At 41.8% G+C, this 17,441-nt stretch overlaps 1 protein-coding gene across 5 annotated transcripts in view; it reads left to right on the top strand.

Moving 5' to 3' along the window:
- Nucleotides 1–17,441, top strand: part of cacna2d2a (calcium channel, voltage-dependent, alpha 2/delta subunit 2a) — a 237,398-nt gene that overhangs the window by 188,584 nt on the left and 31,373 nt on the right. For all 5 annotated transcript variants that reach the window (XM_019857142.1, XM_019857122.1, XM_019857114.1 and 2 more), the window contains 4 exons: nucleotides 2,048–2,179; nucleotides 2,383–2,440; nucleotides 15,514–15,564; nucleotides 16,398–16,497. In XM_019857142.1, coding sequence (XP_019712701.1) covers nucleotides 2,048–2,179; nucleotides 2,383–2,440; nucleotides 15,514–15,564; nucleotides 16,398–16,497 — 341 coding nt within the window. The remainder of the gene's footprint in view (nucleotides 1–2,047; nucleotides 2,180–2,382; nucleotides 2,441–15,513; nucleotides 15,565–16,397; nucleotides 16,498–17,441) is intronic.

Here is a 17,441-nt window from a genome sequence, read left to right as displayed (position 1 = left end):
AGCATTGAAGAAGCTGCTAATGATCACGAGTGAGCCAAGTAGGCGCTTCTGGGTTCATGTGCCTTGTAACTAAAAGTCATTTGAGTGACTTCATTTCCTCAGACAAGCCAGTTGACTTTCTCCTCTGCTGGTATCTTCTTTAATCAGGTGCCTATTAAAACCCGATTGCGCTCGCTATTAAACTTCATGTTAACCGCACTCTCCTTTTCTGCACGAGTGTGTGTGTGTGTGTGTGTGTGTGTGTGTGTGTGTGTGAGAGAGAGACAAGAGGAATATATACCTGACTTTAGGATTTAGACTGCATGCCGTTATGTCCTTTCAAAATAATCATTCAAACACACAATTGAAGCAAATGTTTGCAATAACACTGTACATCCCCCCTGCCCCCTCACACACGCACGCATGCACACATACACACACACTCTGCGGGTGACATACCACCTCTTCCAAGGTAATCTGGCATTTCTCCTCAGCGACTGTTCAGATATCAGCCAAATTAGATTGATTTCCTGCGAGATGGCCACCGTCGCCTTGTGCGCTTACGTATACGATGCCAAGGTCGTTCTGGGACCTTTGCATGCCTTTAAAACTGGAAATACTTTGAATAATATTTATGAATATGCATGGTCATCTAATCTCGGCTTTCCTCTTTGAAGTTTGCTTGTTTGTCTGACACGAGCATCCTTAAAACTTCTAGGAGGAGGTAAAGCATGCAGAATTTGTGATCCTCATTGTATTTTGAAAAAAAGCATCTCCCAGTCATGTTATGAGGTCACCTGGAAACTGTTGCTCGGTGAACTGAGGACTTGTGGGCCATAGCCTGACGATGTTACTCCTCAGTTTTCCGCACATTTCGAAGCATAATATTGAATTGTTATTTGTATCAGCACACTTAAAGGTACAATAACCCCCTCCATTTGTGTTAACTTTTGACAAATCGGCCGATTTACATTCCCAACTTGTTACAGAAACCCTCACCCACTGTTTGCAGTTTTTGTACTTTTGTGAAAGGCCCCAAGATGCCACCAAAGTGTCATCTGTATCGGAAAGAATTCAGGAAGAATGCTGACGCGATACTTCTCGAGTGGAAGACAAGCTTTGTATGTCGTGGAGGAGCGAAGTGTAGCCTGGGTTGTTAGTGGAAGAAATGGAGAGTCTGCCTCATGTAAAGAGATTTTGGTCTCTTCATAAACACATGAGCTAAACCCCGGTTTATTCCAAAAACATGGCAGGCTGATTGAACACTAAATTGTCCGTAGGTGTGAATGTGAGCGCGGATGGTTGTTCGTCTGCGTGTGCCCTGCTGGCAACCATTCAGGGTGTCTCCCGCATACTGCCCGAAGACAGCTGGGATAGACTCCAGCACCCCCCACGACCCTTGAGAGGATAAGCGGATCAGAAAATGGATGGATGGATGGAGAGTAAATTGACTGATGAGTGCCCTAATTTCTGAGATTTTGAGTTGGGAGCCATTGCTTTGCCAATTTTTTGCTTTGTTCAGCGAAATAATATTAGAGACAAGGTCAGCTTTGGATACAATAAAAATTTTAAAAAAAAATGTATGGGCAAGAAGAGACTTTATCGTCGTCACACTTTCAGCCATGTTTAAAACAGTCACACATTCATGCAGAAGGACACACTTGCAAGGAGCTGCTGTAGGCAGCTCATGCCCCGATACTCACACTAAACTATAACATGCAGACCCAACTCCAGCTTTGGATATTTATCACTCGGCCATGCCGATGCAAAGCACACATTCAACACACTTTATTAAACCTGGTTATTTATTCACATTCACTTTTGTCATGATTTAATGTAATACAGTACAAAGTACTAATGTATTGGCATTTGCTCTGAAAATGTTTTATGGGGGGCGTCAACTACTTGCTCACTATTGATTGCAGGGGATTACTGTAATGCGCTTTTGGTTCCATTTTCTCTTCAATTCACCTACGGATATAGATATTGTCTCATGAATGATTTTGTTCTGTGTGTGTGTGTGTGTGTGTGTGTGTGTGTGTGTGTGTGTGTGTGTGTGTGTACTAAGCTCCGGTCATCCTGAACGAGTTGAACTGGACGCAGGCGCTGGAGCGGGTCTTCATTGAGAATCGCAGAGATGACAGCTCCCTCCGCTGGCAGGTGTTCGGCAGCGCCACGGGCGTGACACGCTACTACCCAGGTAAGCGGCGGCAATGGCAACTGGCCGCGTTTATAACTCAGTGCCAGATAACGTCTAAATTGACCCTCGGGCTGCTCTGCTGGGCAATTTCTTATCAGATGGCTCTCCTGGTAACTGGATAGGCGGAATGAAATTATGACTTTGATCTAATCTGAGGTGAAATATCCTACAGTGCAGCGGACAACATGCATTTTATTTTCCAGCCACTCCATGGAGAGCTCCCAACAAGATTGACCTCTACGACGTCCGCCGCAGGCCGTGGTAAGTGGCATCTTTATCAGCTTTGGGATGTCTTTTCTCACCGCGTGGCCAGAGCCTTGTAAGAAGAAGTGGGCCATATAAACGTCATTAAGATGTATACAGAACATAAAGTAGGTGCCGTTTGTGTGCCATTTTCCGAGTTAAAGTGGAGAAATGATTAAGAGACAAATATTGTGGCACTCATTTGGTCCAAATATTACTGGATGGACACTGAAAATCTGCCGGTGTTAATTTAACACCTTAAGATGTTAATGTTAACACCAGCAAAGTGTCTGTATGTATGCACACTATACCGTGCTAAAGTAACATTATCAAAGTGTTAAATGCTGAACACCCAAAAAAACACACAAAAAAAAAACCAATTACTCCTCACTACCTTCAATTAAACACTTCACAAAATGTCTATTCAAAACACATTTCTTTTATTAAATCCATTTCAGACAGCTCATACACAGCAACAATGTGCGTGGCCATTTTCAAGTGAAAACTGCCCATCGTGCCAATAATAAAATCAGGGGATTTTCATTCCAAATATTGTCCTGACCATCGTTATCTCAATCAGAGATACCGGAGAACACATTGTCTCCTGTTCACAAGGACAAAGCCAGATAGCAGAGCGACTTTGACTTCTCAAGCGACAACCTTTTGGCTTGTGGTACTCAGCTGGTTTAAGTTACCGCGCAAACTGCTGCGCTGGGCCGCGTCCACGCTTCCAGTCCACGAAGCTCAATCCACCTGACGCTGTCAGATCGACTTTGCGGCGGGCACGCTGCCTTGTTGCCTGGTTACAGGCCCAAGTGAAGTGGACACAACTGCGACAGCAATGTTGATTGCACCTGACCTCCTTTTCCGCCTCGCCTCAGCTTGAGTGGCTGTTTGGGGTCAGGCCGGGTGTCACTGGCAAACAAACAGGAGACCATCGAGTTTGCGTAGAACGACACCTCCCCAAAAACTGTTCACTAATACAATCTCTATCAAAACACAGTCGTGAACATCAAAACTTAAAAAAATGATAAGCTACCCAGGTGTTGAAGATGCCTGATACACACACGGGAATTTCTGTCCACTCTAGGCTGCGTTCCTAATTTTGTTTAGTCCATTTTTCTGTGTGTGATGGCTTAGGTTGCGGCTAACAATTAGGTGACAGTCATCGTTTCCGCTTCGTGTTTTTCACTCTTAATTTTTGGAATAATATGACAAAAAAGGCCGAAGAACTCTGCATACATTGCAGCCTGCCCAGCCTGGAAGGGGGATTTCCCCATCTGCGGCCCCTTCTCATGGTTTCTCATTTTTCCCCAGATGTTTTTTTTTCTTTCCCTCCTGGGTGGTTCAGAATAGTGAAGTCCTTTCAGACTTTTCTGTGATTAAGGGTAATATAGATAAATTTGACTTGACATGAAAAAGCAATTAAAGCTCTTGTCCTAGAGACCTCTATGCATGGAATCTCGCCAGTTTGTGGCGAGCTACACTGTACCAAATTTCTGTAAATTTACGGCCAATTCACAGCTGTGTCTATTTTTTATAGTTGTAAAACACGGACAAATATTTATCCATAGCATGCAAATCAGCAGTTAAATCAGTCAGTTAAAAGGGCAGTACAGTAGATCACTGTAATTCAACAGCATCAAACTATGAATTGCTATGAACTAAAAGTACCATTATCCCTTTCATGAATAAATAATGATAACCTGTAAACTGATAAGCTGGTCACTGTAGTAACCGCCGTCCCGGAAAGAGATAAATATTCACCTCCACATGTAACTTAACAGTAAATGCTTGGTTAAGAATAACCCACATTAACTGTATAAAACTGTATTTCCTGTCAGGCGTTGGAGACGGAGGCGCCGCATTTCTATCTACATTTCTAACTTGACCGCTTGACAGAAAATACATTCTACTCCTTTATTAATCATCCATGCATTAAAATTAACCACGGGGATCGCAGGGCATGCTGTGTTAACGAATACATGACAATCGAGACACCAAGATGGAAACACCAGATAGGTAGCGTCAGTCCCCAGCAACACCTCGAAACGGGCCATCAGAGGTACAATTTAATTGGCTACTTATTTTTAGACAGCACAGACTGACGGGGTGTTGCCGGATGCTTTTGGAATATAATCTTTAGCACAAGTAGGTCTAGCCAATTTAAAAATCGAATACAAGAAACATCATACTACGGCACGACCGTGGCTAAGGAGCAGGTCATCCAGTAACCGGAGCATTCGCTGTCCGAGTCACGTGTCATTGTGATTTAGACGTTTCACCACACCCGTGTGAATGTGCAAGTCCATAAACATCTTTTGTGGGTCTTTTGAGTGTGTGACATAAAGCGCCCTTTAAATCGGATGCATTATTCTGATTATTGTTTTTAAGACAACGGGCGTGTCATGTAAAAATACAATAACACCGGAATCCTACTGTCTTGTACTGTCAACCAAACTACAGTAGTATACTGTTAAAATAAATTACATTAAATACAGTGTAAAATGACCACTATTATTCTATGGCACTATACTGTGGCTATTTGTATAGCAGCTTGCATTAGCAGACCGAGTGAACTCTTGTTCCTCTCGTACTTGATGTTCTTCGGTTAACACACTTGTTTGGTACTTCCACTAAATATCACGCATTTAGTTCCTTTGCTAGTGTTGTTCTTTAAATGCCTATCAGACTAACAAGGTGTTCCCTGACGCTGTACAATTCCAATGTAATTAATTAGCTTGGTCAGAAAGTTCCCCCCACCCCCCACCCCCACGCCTCCCATGCTGTACAGTGTAACATGCAGTGTTCCAAACAAAGCATTATGTCAGTAAACAGGTGGGGGGGAGAAAAAAAAACAAGACTGCTGTCAGCATGTCCAGTTCTCTGACAGCACTTTTGACAGAGCGACAGGAGGGAAACACGACCTGAAGCCAGAGGAAGAGGTGTTAGGTGTTGCTGACAAGGTGAGGGAGGTGCGCAAACACCTTGTCATCAGCCTGTACCCTCGCCTTCCTCCACCTCCTCTGGTTCCATACATCCATTTTCTTTCACATTCATTCGCTGTCTTTAGTGGAGGCGCTGGTGAGCTGGAGTCTTTCCCAGCTAACTTTTGTTGCGATCCAGATTCTAGACTGATCAATGTCGGGGCACCGAAAGACAACTATTCAGGCTCACCTTGAAACCTATGGAAAATTTAGAGTCTTCAATATGTCTTTAATTTTGAATGTAAGAAGAACATGCAACCTCTATGCAGGAAGGCCTAGGTCAAGATTCCAACCCAGAACCCAAGAACCGTGAGGCAGACAATGCTAACCACTTGTACACCATGCTCCCCTTCCTCTCGTTCTCCATGTTTATTATTTCGCTCAGGATTGGTTCGCCTTTGATGCTCGCTCTTCCCTGTTGCCTGGCAACCCGGCAATGCCGAGTGAGTGTCACCCCGCGTCTGGCCGCACTTGTGTGATTACAGTCCCTGACTGTTCTCTTAACTGCCACTGTGCTGACCCCCGTGTCAGGCAGCACACGACTCTGACAAGAATAAATATACGGTCATGTTAAATGAGTACCTCTGACAGTGTCAATTCACAGCGACATTTTGTAAAGGCTAATGTTCGCATTGGATGGCCTTTGACTGGGCAGATGTACCTTATGGAGTTAACTGTGTTTCTATTATACCATTATAAGCAGCAGGTAAATTGAAGCACTTACGAAATGGAAAATAACATCTCTAAAATAAATACCCTGCTCCAACATGATAAAGTGATTACTTAAAAGCTTTCTTTTAATGAGATTAATCTGTTTCTGGGAACTGTGCAGACCAAAACATTCACCACTGCCGTCACTATGCCAACACAAATTATTAAATTTGATTCAATTATCCCAATACATGTCCCTGGTTTTACGATTTTTGGCCCTTGATAATTGGGTTATTATAATTCATTTTTGGTCCTTGATAAATGTTTTAGAGCAAGAGTGCTCAACCCGTCGATCGTGAGCTGCTCCCAAGTCAACTGCGAAAGGGTGTAGGGAAGGGAAAAAGGGGAGTGGGGGGTGTTGTGCATGTTACCCCCGCGACACCCATCACTCCCTCCCTCGTTGACCAGAAAAAAATGGTCGATCACCACAGGTTGGCTGCTTGAAAAGTAGATATTGGCTCAAAAGACGGTGGAGCACCTCAGTTTTACGGACATCCAGTATTTGGGCCTTTGCTTTCATTGGAAGTGGAGAAACCGGCCCGATTAGACCCAGATATGTCTAAATGTGCAAATCCCATTAGAATTGTTGACCCAGACTGTTTTCTGATCTGATCAGGGGAGGGGAAAAAAATCACTTTTCACACATGCCACACTACAAGATAACCAGGATTAACTTTTCGAGATCTCCTACAAACTGACCTTTTCTGACTTTGATTGCAAGGGAGGAAAAAAATGCTCTGAAAGTTACCACCCCAGTTTACCATATTAGACCCCAACCATTCTCTGAGCTCATCAGTGAGGAAAATTCATCCTCAATACACTGCTCACCACAGGATCATCGGTCAGAATAATCTTTCAGGGAAATCTGATTATGTCTTTCCTAACTTTGATCACAAGAGTGGAAAATGTGCTCAAATTCAGCCCAATTCTTGTTATTTGTGCAACCCTCAGCGCCCTCAATATGTCTCAATGCATGTGTTGAAGCCCCAAATTCTCTTTTGCCTCTAATTCATCATTCCCACCCCAAAAAAAACATGTAAATGTTTCCACAAACACTCTTAGTCATCAATGCAAACTGTGAGAAATAAACGACAGACATCTTTTCTCCTGCGGCGCAGTCCTCCTATATATATATATATATATATTTTTTAATCTTAATTCAATCTTTATTCGCCTGCCACATCCACAGGAGCACTAAGAGTGCAGCAGTCCATAAAATAATAAGCCCATCAGCACAACACAAATCCATGCAAACACACAAACACACACAACCGGGAGAGTGCACACAAATTCACCTACACACACACACACACACGCACACACACACACACACACACTATATATATATATATATATTTTAATCTTAATTCAATCTTTATTCGCCTGCCACATCCACAGGAGCACTAAGAGTGCAGCAGTCCATAAAATAATAAGCCCATCAGCACAACACAAATCCATGCAAACACACAAACACACACAACCGGGAGAGTGCACACAAATTCACCTACACACACACACACACACGCACACACACACACACACACACACACACACACACACACACACACCTATTGGCAAGTAGCCTCACTGTGTTATCATAATTCTCTTCTCCCATTGCCATGCGATTAGTCTGCGTACATGCCAGTGTTCATGCCGTGTAGCAAATGTGCGCATTATTACATTCTCACGGTGTATAAGCCACCGTATGTTTGTACAGTCCAACACATTGACCATCCCGCCATGCTGTTGTCATGAAAGTGAAGGCCTCCATCTCGGGAGTGCAAAAACATGACATTTAATGTTCAGATCTATACAATTGCGCCATGCACTCTAAACACTGCGTACAGTGAGGTCCCTAAATAAGGTTTGCAATGAGAGTGGAGAGCGTAAGGGTGGGGTGGGGGGGAGCGTCTGTAAAGACAATAAAAGCATTTTTACTCGTCCTGGCAGTTGTTTACTCACTTCACGGTGTCTATGGACACAACACCAAACACGAATGCGTCGTGTGTATGTATGTGATGTGGCTCCATGTACAAGTTGTTGATAATGGCGTCAAGGGCTCATTTCTGGTAGCCCACAACAAGCAACAATAGCAATGTGATACGGGCAGAACGAGTTAGCGTTCAGTGATTTTTGTAACATTTGGTAGTTCTGCGATATTAATGATTAGATATGTACCATTGTGTCTCACATTCCAAGCGCACTTTACCGTGTTCATAAAGAAGGTTTGCAGCGTTAAATATTGATGGAGGTGAGGCAGGTGTGTGTCCGCATACCCGAACCTCGCTATCTTGTGGCACATGCACGTGTCCGTTGCATGTTTCCGAGAACATGGTGTATGTAGCAGATATTTCCACCCAATTTAAATGGAGTGCTCAATTCTTTGCTGAATGAGTCAGTGGTGCATAAACACAATCTTCGCATGAGAGCTACAACCCCCTATGCCACAGTTAATGTATCGATTTGATCAGCGCCACGTTGTAATTTAAAAAAAAAAAAAAACAAATCATGAATTCTAATGAGACTACTTCGACAGAAGCCTTCAAAAAAATGTACAATCGGCAGAGTATGTGATTGTGTTTATTGCTCGTAAAATGCTTTTCATTTTTTAATACATTATCAGGTTGAGGGGCTGCGTACGCCGCCGCTTTTAATCACCTTCCCTTCGGAACGATACTGCGTTCGACTGTAGAATTCTTATCTTGATTATACACCTGCACATACAGAATCATATGTAAGGCTGATGCCAATATGTTGTTTGCGAGGAACGTCCGACCACATAGAAATGCAGTCGGAATGCAGATAGTTTTGCAGCAGGATGTTAGAATGCTGTCTAGGCATTGTTATTATTATCATTTCACGGGGAGATATAAGATGGATTTTGTTACCATGGCTGCCTGTTGTGCCCTGAGTCCAAAAAAGCGGGTGCGAAGTGTATCGAGATAGCCTCCACAGTATTTTTACTCATGCTCATGTTCAAAACTCCAAATTACACTTGTCGCTTCATGTGTACATTGGTCGATGTGGTGCATGTAGTGGACACATCGACCAACACAAATACCCAAATGACGCAGACTGTTACATTGCAAAATTGTTCATAGAAGTCACAGCTCCTGGATGTTTTTCATCCCTTCAGGTGCTAAAGCGGGGCTTGACCGATATGTAGCTGCGCTGAGAACATAATTTTAAAATATCAAGTCAAACGCTGAAGGGGTTTACTGATCCTAAACAGATTTATCGCTGTTTTTTTTTTAAATGTGGTATAGAAAATACAGATGACTGATATTCACAGGTTCTAATTTAACAGTATGTTCATAATTGCTGGTATAGTTTGCAAGGGTGTAAGACTCCACTTTCAAACATATTTTTCCAATATCACTTGGTCAAAATAGAAAAAAAACGATTTATTTATTTTATTGCATTGTAATCTGGGTTCAGACATGTTTGTGTTTTTTTATTTTTTTTTTTTTTTAACTAGAAAAAATTGAATAGCTTGCTTAATTTAAGCAAAATAATCTGCCAATAAAACAGGACATTTTGACATGGCAAGATTTTTTTATACATCTTATACAATTCTGCCCTGTGATTGTCTGGCAACCGGTTCAGGGTGTCCCCCGCCTAATCCCCCAAACCAGCGCGGATGGGCTCCAGTCTGTCCCGCGACCTTGTGAGGATAAAGCAAATCAGAAAATGGATGGATGGATGGATCTTATGCAATTCTTAAACGTAGCTGGCAGAAAATATACCAGCAGCCCTTTAAAATGTGTGCACAGTGGTTTCCTGCTATTCACAAGGGGATAGGGACCGGACGGGTCCTCGAAGAGCCGAAATTTTCATGTAATATATACCCACTGAAATGCATTGGAGATTTTTTTTTAACCAAACATTGAAGAGAATATTGGAAAAAAAAAACATAGGGGAATCCTCAGGTGCCGAACAGCGAGTATGCGAGTGTTCATATTCCATAGAATTATGATATTTCTTATTTTAATCAAAACTTATTCAATCTCAAAAAACGTGTGACAGTAAAATCTGTATCAGGGGAAAATGATTAAGGCAAGACAGGCTCTTCCCAAAAAACTGCCTGGTTGAAAGAAATATCTTGGCTGACAAAGAAGAAGTACAACGTCTTGATTTGACGTTTAATCTTTGTGAGATTTTCATTTTGGCCGTGTTGGAGAGAAGAATCACTTTGAACACGCCCACACCACAGGATAATCGGTCGGGATAATCTTTCAGAGACATCTGAGAATCAGGCCTTTGCTGAACTTTGATTACAAGGGAGGGAAATGCTCAAATTTGTCCCATTTGTTCGTATGTGTCTACCCCGCGAAAGAAGTTCTGACTCATGGTGTTTAATAGAACCATTAAAGATGTTGGATATTAAACTGTCTTTCCAGATATGGCTGAGCAGCCACTGTTAAATGATTCGTAACTTTTAGCGAGCTGACAGCAAGGCCTCGGGCTGATCGCTGGCATCTAAATCGCCTCTGGCTGATGTTTTGGGCCAAGAGGTTCGGTTCAGTTCAGTTCAGCACCGGCCAGGTCCATCTGCTTGTCACCTGGCCTTGGCACATGGGAGTCTGGTTAATGACAGGGAAAGAATGGCGTCGGTGGGCTGAAGCTGCGAGGTAATTACTAACCGGAATCCATGCAGAAACAACACATCTGGAGGCCCGAGATCATGTGTGTGCATGCCTGTCATACCATGATTTAAGATCTTTAGCTTTAGCGCATATCAGCGTTTGTGAATAATTGTGCAATGCTTTCAGCGCGCAGTAAATGTATGCAGCATATTTTAAAAAATAATAATAATAATCCAATCTGAGCTGCATTTCCATTTTGTTTTTTTCATATTCTCTTCATAGAAGAAAAAAAGCTAGGCATGCTTAAAGAGTGGCAACGTAAAATGGCATCCGATGGCTTCACTTCTCGCTACTGTGTGTAAACGGTATTGTTAGTCCAGTTATATATAAGTCCTTGGACGTTTCTCCCCTGTGGTTCAAGGAATGCTCAAGTAGTTTCTGTGAAAACTTAGACTCATGGAAAATTAGACAGAACACTGGCGTGGCCTTGTGTGTGAGTCAGTTGTCCGCTGTGATATTTTACCGTTTGGTGCAGGTAACAATTGCCTTATAATTAACATTCAGCCCTTTCAGAATAACTTCCTATTAAAACTCCTTTCTGCTCAATGAGAGATGAACTGACTGCAAAAGTTAATGAAATCCCGCAGTTGGTCCGCCGGGCATTTCATTTTTTCAGCAATTGACACTCTCTTCTATCTCCGGATTGGGGCGCCTCCCACCCGAGAGCCTGAGGCGGCGGATACGAGGGTCACGTTTTAACCACACGTTTCCGTTCACACACGCAGTCCCCACCCCCAACCCCCAAAAAAGGAGCCAAATGGCCGTTGTATGCATGAAGCCTCGACGCTCTTTCTCAAATTAAGATTTCGGTTAATTAAAATGATAAAAAGTCATGCATGCCGATGGGCCTGCTGGTTCCAGACCTGATTTTGTGCACCACGCAGTCATGCCGAGCTATGGAAGTTCTACCTTTGATGTGGCATTCTTTATTATTGGAAATAATTGGATTCTGCCTCTGTCTCCACAGCCCCCTCCCACTACACGCTTACATTTCAGCCATCTTGACTGTGACTCGGTGAACGGATCTCAGTGCTTGGGTTGCAAAATGACATCAATTTTGGAAGTTGGAAACTTTTCATGTGAATTATGGGAATTTACCAAATTGAAGGTTAGCTCTTACTGGGAACTAGGGGAGCATAGGTAGGGGAGAAATGCACCAAAAAAAACAAAAAACAAAAATCTCACGCGCTGGGTGGCTGTCGATTTTGAGCTGACTGGATTACTTTTATTCAAGGGTGTGTTAACTCTTATTTATTCCCAATGATGTATAAATCAACTCAAAAACCACTACAGCCGCCTACCCATGATGTGTTTTTACGTCTTTTGCATCATCAGGCTTGTCTGCATTGTAAATCATTTAAAATCTGTCCAGCAGGTGGCAGCGGGTGAAAGGGATGAGCCAGGATCATGCAGCAGAAGTAGAAGTAGAGGGGGCTATGCAGGCAAAGAGTTTTGGAGTCGTGTGGAGTTAGTAGAGAGTGCATTCGAACCATTTTGTGTCACACCAAAAAAAAATAAAAAAAAAAGCTTTTGCAAAAATTGCAGGGTGGAAGGGGAAAACACATACACACGCTCATATACACATGCAAACATACACACTCACTGAAGTCATTGTTTCACTTCTGTTCGTAGTTCATTTCATCCATTCAATAGAATGCAAATAAATCTGTTTGCTATCTAAAGCCCTTTTAGTGGTGGTGCTCAAGTGACTGTAGAAAAAAGTAAAAAAAAAAAAAAATGGTCATGTCATACTTGAAATTATCCTTAAAATGCATGCTTTTACAAAAAGAAGTCTTTGTCAGCCTCAGACACTGGAAATCTGTTGAAATGTAGCTATATTCTAATGTCAATTGCTAAAGAATGGAACAATATAGCAAAATGTTTTTTTCAGCTGAAAAGAGTCTCATCTTTCTTTTGGAAGGCTGCATGTTTATATCGCAATAGAATACAATAATCTGTGGGCCTTGCAAGATCAGTCAAAATCCAGTACAGTTTGCTCCAGTGAAAATGGCTGGGATTAAATGAGTTAATTATTTTGACTCAGCAGATTGGGTTGAAGTTTTCGTTTTGCCGGCCTGAAGACCCGATGTGACACAGATGCAAAAAAAAAGGAGCCAAAAGCACAATTCGCAGTTTGTTTTTTTGTTTTGTTTTTTTTTAATGACAGTGAATTTATTGAGTGTTCAAATAAGGATCCTACCTAAAGTTCCAATTTCGAATCTCAGTAAATCTGGAAAAAAAAACTAGGCAGAAAACTCTTAATAACAAGACAAACGACTCTTAATAAGATAATTGGACAAAGAACAGGGATAGAAGCAGACTATTTATACACACAGGAATGGGACACAGGTAGAGGCAATCACTATTGTGAGGAAACACAACAGCAGGAAGGAAAGCTTTCGAAAGGAGAGCAAATAATTACTCCAAAATAAAAGCAATAAATTCTGTCAATAGCTCAATCAATTCTGTCATATTTGTAAATACTGTACATAGTGTATATTGCTCTGAAGCTTGACTTAAAAAAATCAAAAGAATCAAAGTCAATCTGCCAGAAAAATCGCAATTCAATCTTTTCCTGAAATCATTCAGCTCTAGTGCTGGTGCAGACTTTCATCGGAGACTTTGCAAACAGCCTCTGAGCCAAGTGGGCCCAGGTTGGCCTCTGTGCGACAGTTGGAGTGGCGGCTGCCGGTAAGGGGAGTCTTGAGAGGCTCGTGGAGGGGCAGCGGCCGAGCCCGGCGGGGTTCTGTGTGTCCGTATCAGCTCGGTCGAGCGTGAGCGATGAGCCTCCGCGGTCCCGCCGGGCGTCTGGCTTCCCTCCACGCTGATAATCAGCAGAAAAGGAGCTCCGCTGATTACTCTGCCAAATACGGCCCGCAAACTACTCCATCCCAAACCATCTTCATATCAGTGGTGGCGGACTGTATCTCCCCAAAAAAAAAAAAAAAAAACATAAAACATCATTTTTGTTTTCTTCACTATAGTCTTGCCAAGTTACACCAAAATTGGTATTGTTACATAACTGGCAGGAAAAGGTTTTTACTTTTGTACTTCAGTACATTTCAGAGTCTGTACTTTTATACTTCCAGGTAGATTAGGGCTTTTTTTTTTTTTTAACTCGGTATTCAAGTCTTGCTGAGTTTGCTCCTGGTCTATCACAGAAAAGAACCATGGGGAAAATGGGGTTGCTGAGTCCCACAGGCTCGAAGGCACACTACGGTTCAGCCCGCAGTTTACCACAGAAGCCAGTACATTCCCTTCTGGCCTGTCACTTTCTGATGGGATCCCCTGCACTTTTCTCATGTTCTGTCAAGGCTTTTTTCTCCAGATGAAAAATGAACGCTGGGGCAGCTTTGGAGCATTTTGTGGCCACAACAATATCAAGTGTTGTCAGTGAAGAGTTGCAGGCACGAGTGTGAGATGGGAAACGCAATGCTTCCCATCACACTATAGACCCCGCCTCCAAGTTGCGTTCCGCCCTATTCCATCGTGTCAGGTTTAGTTAAATGCAGCCAGTTTTCCTACGGCCGGCTAGTTTCCTCATCCGCACTGTGACTACTCTGGTAAATGGTTTTCGAGCTAGACCAATATGGTTTTGTCGGGGCCAATACTGATTATGAGTAGGCAGTATGGGAGGACAATATTTGGAGTCGATACTCAGTTTCAGCAAAAGGGAAAATATTGGTGTTGAAATTAAAAAAAATTAATCTTCAACTCTTTGTTGAAATGTCTTTTAGCATGTTTATTAACCAACTTTTCTGATTTGCAAAGTGTCATTTTATTTTTTTTTTTAATTTATTATTATTATTTTAAAACTCCTTTCTGCTCAATGAGAAATAAGTATTTTATTTAATACAGTTTTTATTAAAAAGTTAAATGAAAACCAGGAAATAGCTCCCAATTATTTTCCACAGTAAATGTTAAATTTTCTCTTTTCAATGTTTTAATTTCACCCCCCCCCCCCCCCCCCCACAACACAAACCAAAATAAGTATTTTATTTAATACAGTTTTTATTAAAAAGTTAAATGAAAACCAGGAAATAGCTCCCAATTATTTTCCACAGTAAATGTTAAATTTTCTCTTTTCAATGTTTTAATTCCCCCCCCCCCCCGCCCCGACAAAAAAAGATGCAGAGAGTTCGAATCGTCAGCAGAATCTCTTATAAAGTTAACTGAAGTTTAAATCAAGTAGTTTTCTGAAATTACCATAATTTTAAATTCATCTCTTGGCCATCAAGAGTTTTAAAAAACAGCCAATGCCGATATATGTCAAAATGCAAAACATCGGTGCCAATAATCACCCCGGACAACAATCGGTGTGCGCCTCATTTTGTCCATGGTGGTCTGAAACGTTGCACCGTAAACTCCTTGATCCTCGGGTGCATGTATTTAATAAACAAGCCGTCCCTTTCACACTTTAGTGGCCGAATGTAAAATGCAGGCTATTCAAATGCACGTTATTTATCGCCTTTCATGCTCTCCTAGTAATGGTTATTGAGTAAAGGTGGGGTGGGGGGGAGTCTGTGTTGGTGTGAGCCCAGTAGCAAAGTGCCGCATACAACGCCACCTATTAAGTCTTCGAAGCACATAAGCCTTTTTCACTGTGCTCGAGCTTAAGTGGGCTCAGCTGCGGTCACTCGCATTATCACAGCTTAGCTCATTTCAACTTTGGCTCCTTTGTCCCCAAATTATCAAAACAAATTAAATGCCGGGTCTTTTGTGTCTTTTTTCTTTTTCATCTGAACAGGTACATTCAAGGTGCATCCTCTCCAAAGGACATGGTCATCATCGTGGATGTGTGAGTAACTCTTTGCCCTTGTCACATAGAAACCACAAAGAGCGCTAGTGCCACCTGTTGGTCCGTGCAGAGCCTGGGCGGAACTGAGGCCCGCTCGTACTCCCACTTGACATTAAATATACCCTTGTGATGTTTTATCTGATTGTGAATAATGTCATAATTTTATCAGGGTACAATGTCATTAGTGACCTGTTTATAACCTACTTATAACATGTTTATAATCACTTTATTATATGTTCATGGCATGTATGATCTTATGTTCATAGTGGGCATAGTTTGTTCATAAGATCTTCACAATCTGCTTATAATATTGAAAACACGTTCTAGCTATGTTTATAACATGCACTGCACATGTTCACGAGTGTAAGATTTGTCATCTGTTTCTAACATGTTTATAACAGTTAACATGTTCCTAACAGGCATATAACATGCCTAATACCTTGTCAATAATTATATTGTACAGTAATAAAATGTTCATATGTATTGTATAACATGCATATAACATGCTTTATAATATTTTCTTGGATTTTATGAAATGTTCATGTTCATGCGTTTAACATGGTTATAACCAGGTCATAAAAGTTAATAACATTTATAAATTGTTTAGAACCCTTTTAATAACACATCTTAAATGTTTGACATGTTGATTATAAAAATTACATTACACCCTGTTTATTGCGTGTTTTTGCATGTTCACAACTGGTACAGAGGCTCACAACATGTGTGGAACATGTTCATAACATTTATAACTGTTCATGTCAAGCCATCAACAATCCTTTCTTCACTACTCTAAAAGGGATTCAAGGTCCTCTAAGTGTTTTCCTTTTGTGCAGGAGTGGTAGTGTTAGTGGACTCACGCTCAAGCTGATGAAGACCTCAGTCATCAAGATGCTGGACACCCTCTCAGACGACGACTATGTGAACGTAGCCCGAGTAAGTAAACACACACACACACACACACACACACACACACACACACACACGCGCACTCACGGACGCACGCACGCACGCGCGCACACACACACACACATGCGCACACACACTCGCAGGAGGCAGCCATTGAGACAATATGTGGCGTGTTCATTAAGCTAGTGTTAATGATGTGAGTAAGAAGTAGTAAGCAGGCTGCGCTGGGAGTTTATGTTGCTCCCTGTGGAAGCACTGTACTTTCTCTTGTTGGAATACTTTGCCATACGGGGACCATGAAAGTCTTTCACTGTGCTCATTAATGGCGCTTCTGTCAAGACGAACATATAGGATGTATATTTGTCTTTATCCTACATCGCAGGACACACACACAAACACACACACACAAGCAGGCTTGTTTTGGTGACTGTTTGGACACGTCCGCCAGTAATCCCCCATAATCCACTGCATTTACCCACTGTATGCTGCTAAATCTGCATAAAATGAGCATAATAATCTTGGGGGCGGAGGGGCTTTTGATTCCTGCCATCTGTTAAAAAAAAAAAAGTAGAGGCTAAAGGAATATTGACTTGTTTGTCAAAACAAAATGCAATCACGGTGTAAAAAAAATGCAGGAGTTGGATTGTGTGGAAAAGGAACCGTTTCTTTTAATTACCTGACAATGGGCAAATACTATGTCACTTAATATTTACTTGGCTTTCTAGTTAATCTGATGGCTAACAGAGCCATTTAGCTAGAAATATCGAGTCACTGCTCCCCAAAAGTATTTGGGGAACCAATTATTGAGTGCCAGATGGCCATCGCACACCCATCAGACAGAGCAGCACAATGTCCGTTGAATTGAAACAAAAAGAAATGTGGCAAAACAGTTGTCTTCTTTACGTTCTATTTAATTATGTTATTGCTGTTTGATTTTATATATTTTTTTTTCTTATATAAAGAAATTTTAA

The sequence above is a fragment of the Hippocampus comes genome, unplaced genomic scaffold, assembly GCF_001891065.2.
Source record: "Hippocampus comes isolate QL1 unplaced genomic scaffold, H_comes_QL1_v1.1 scaffold17, whole genome shotgun sequence".
Lineage (NCBI taxonomy): Eukaryota > Metazoa > Chordata > Actinopteri > Syngnathiformes > Syngnathidae > Hippocampus > Hippocampus comes.
The sequence above is the reverse complement of the archived record's forward strand: the minus strand, read 5'-3'. Positions and strand labels throughout refer to the sequence as shown.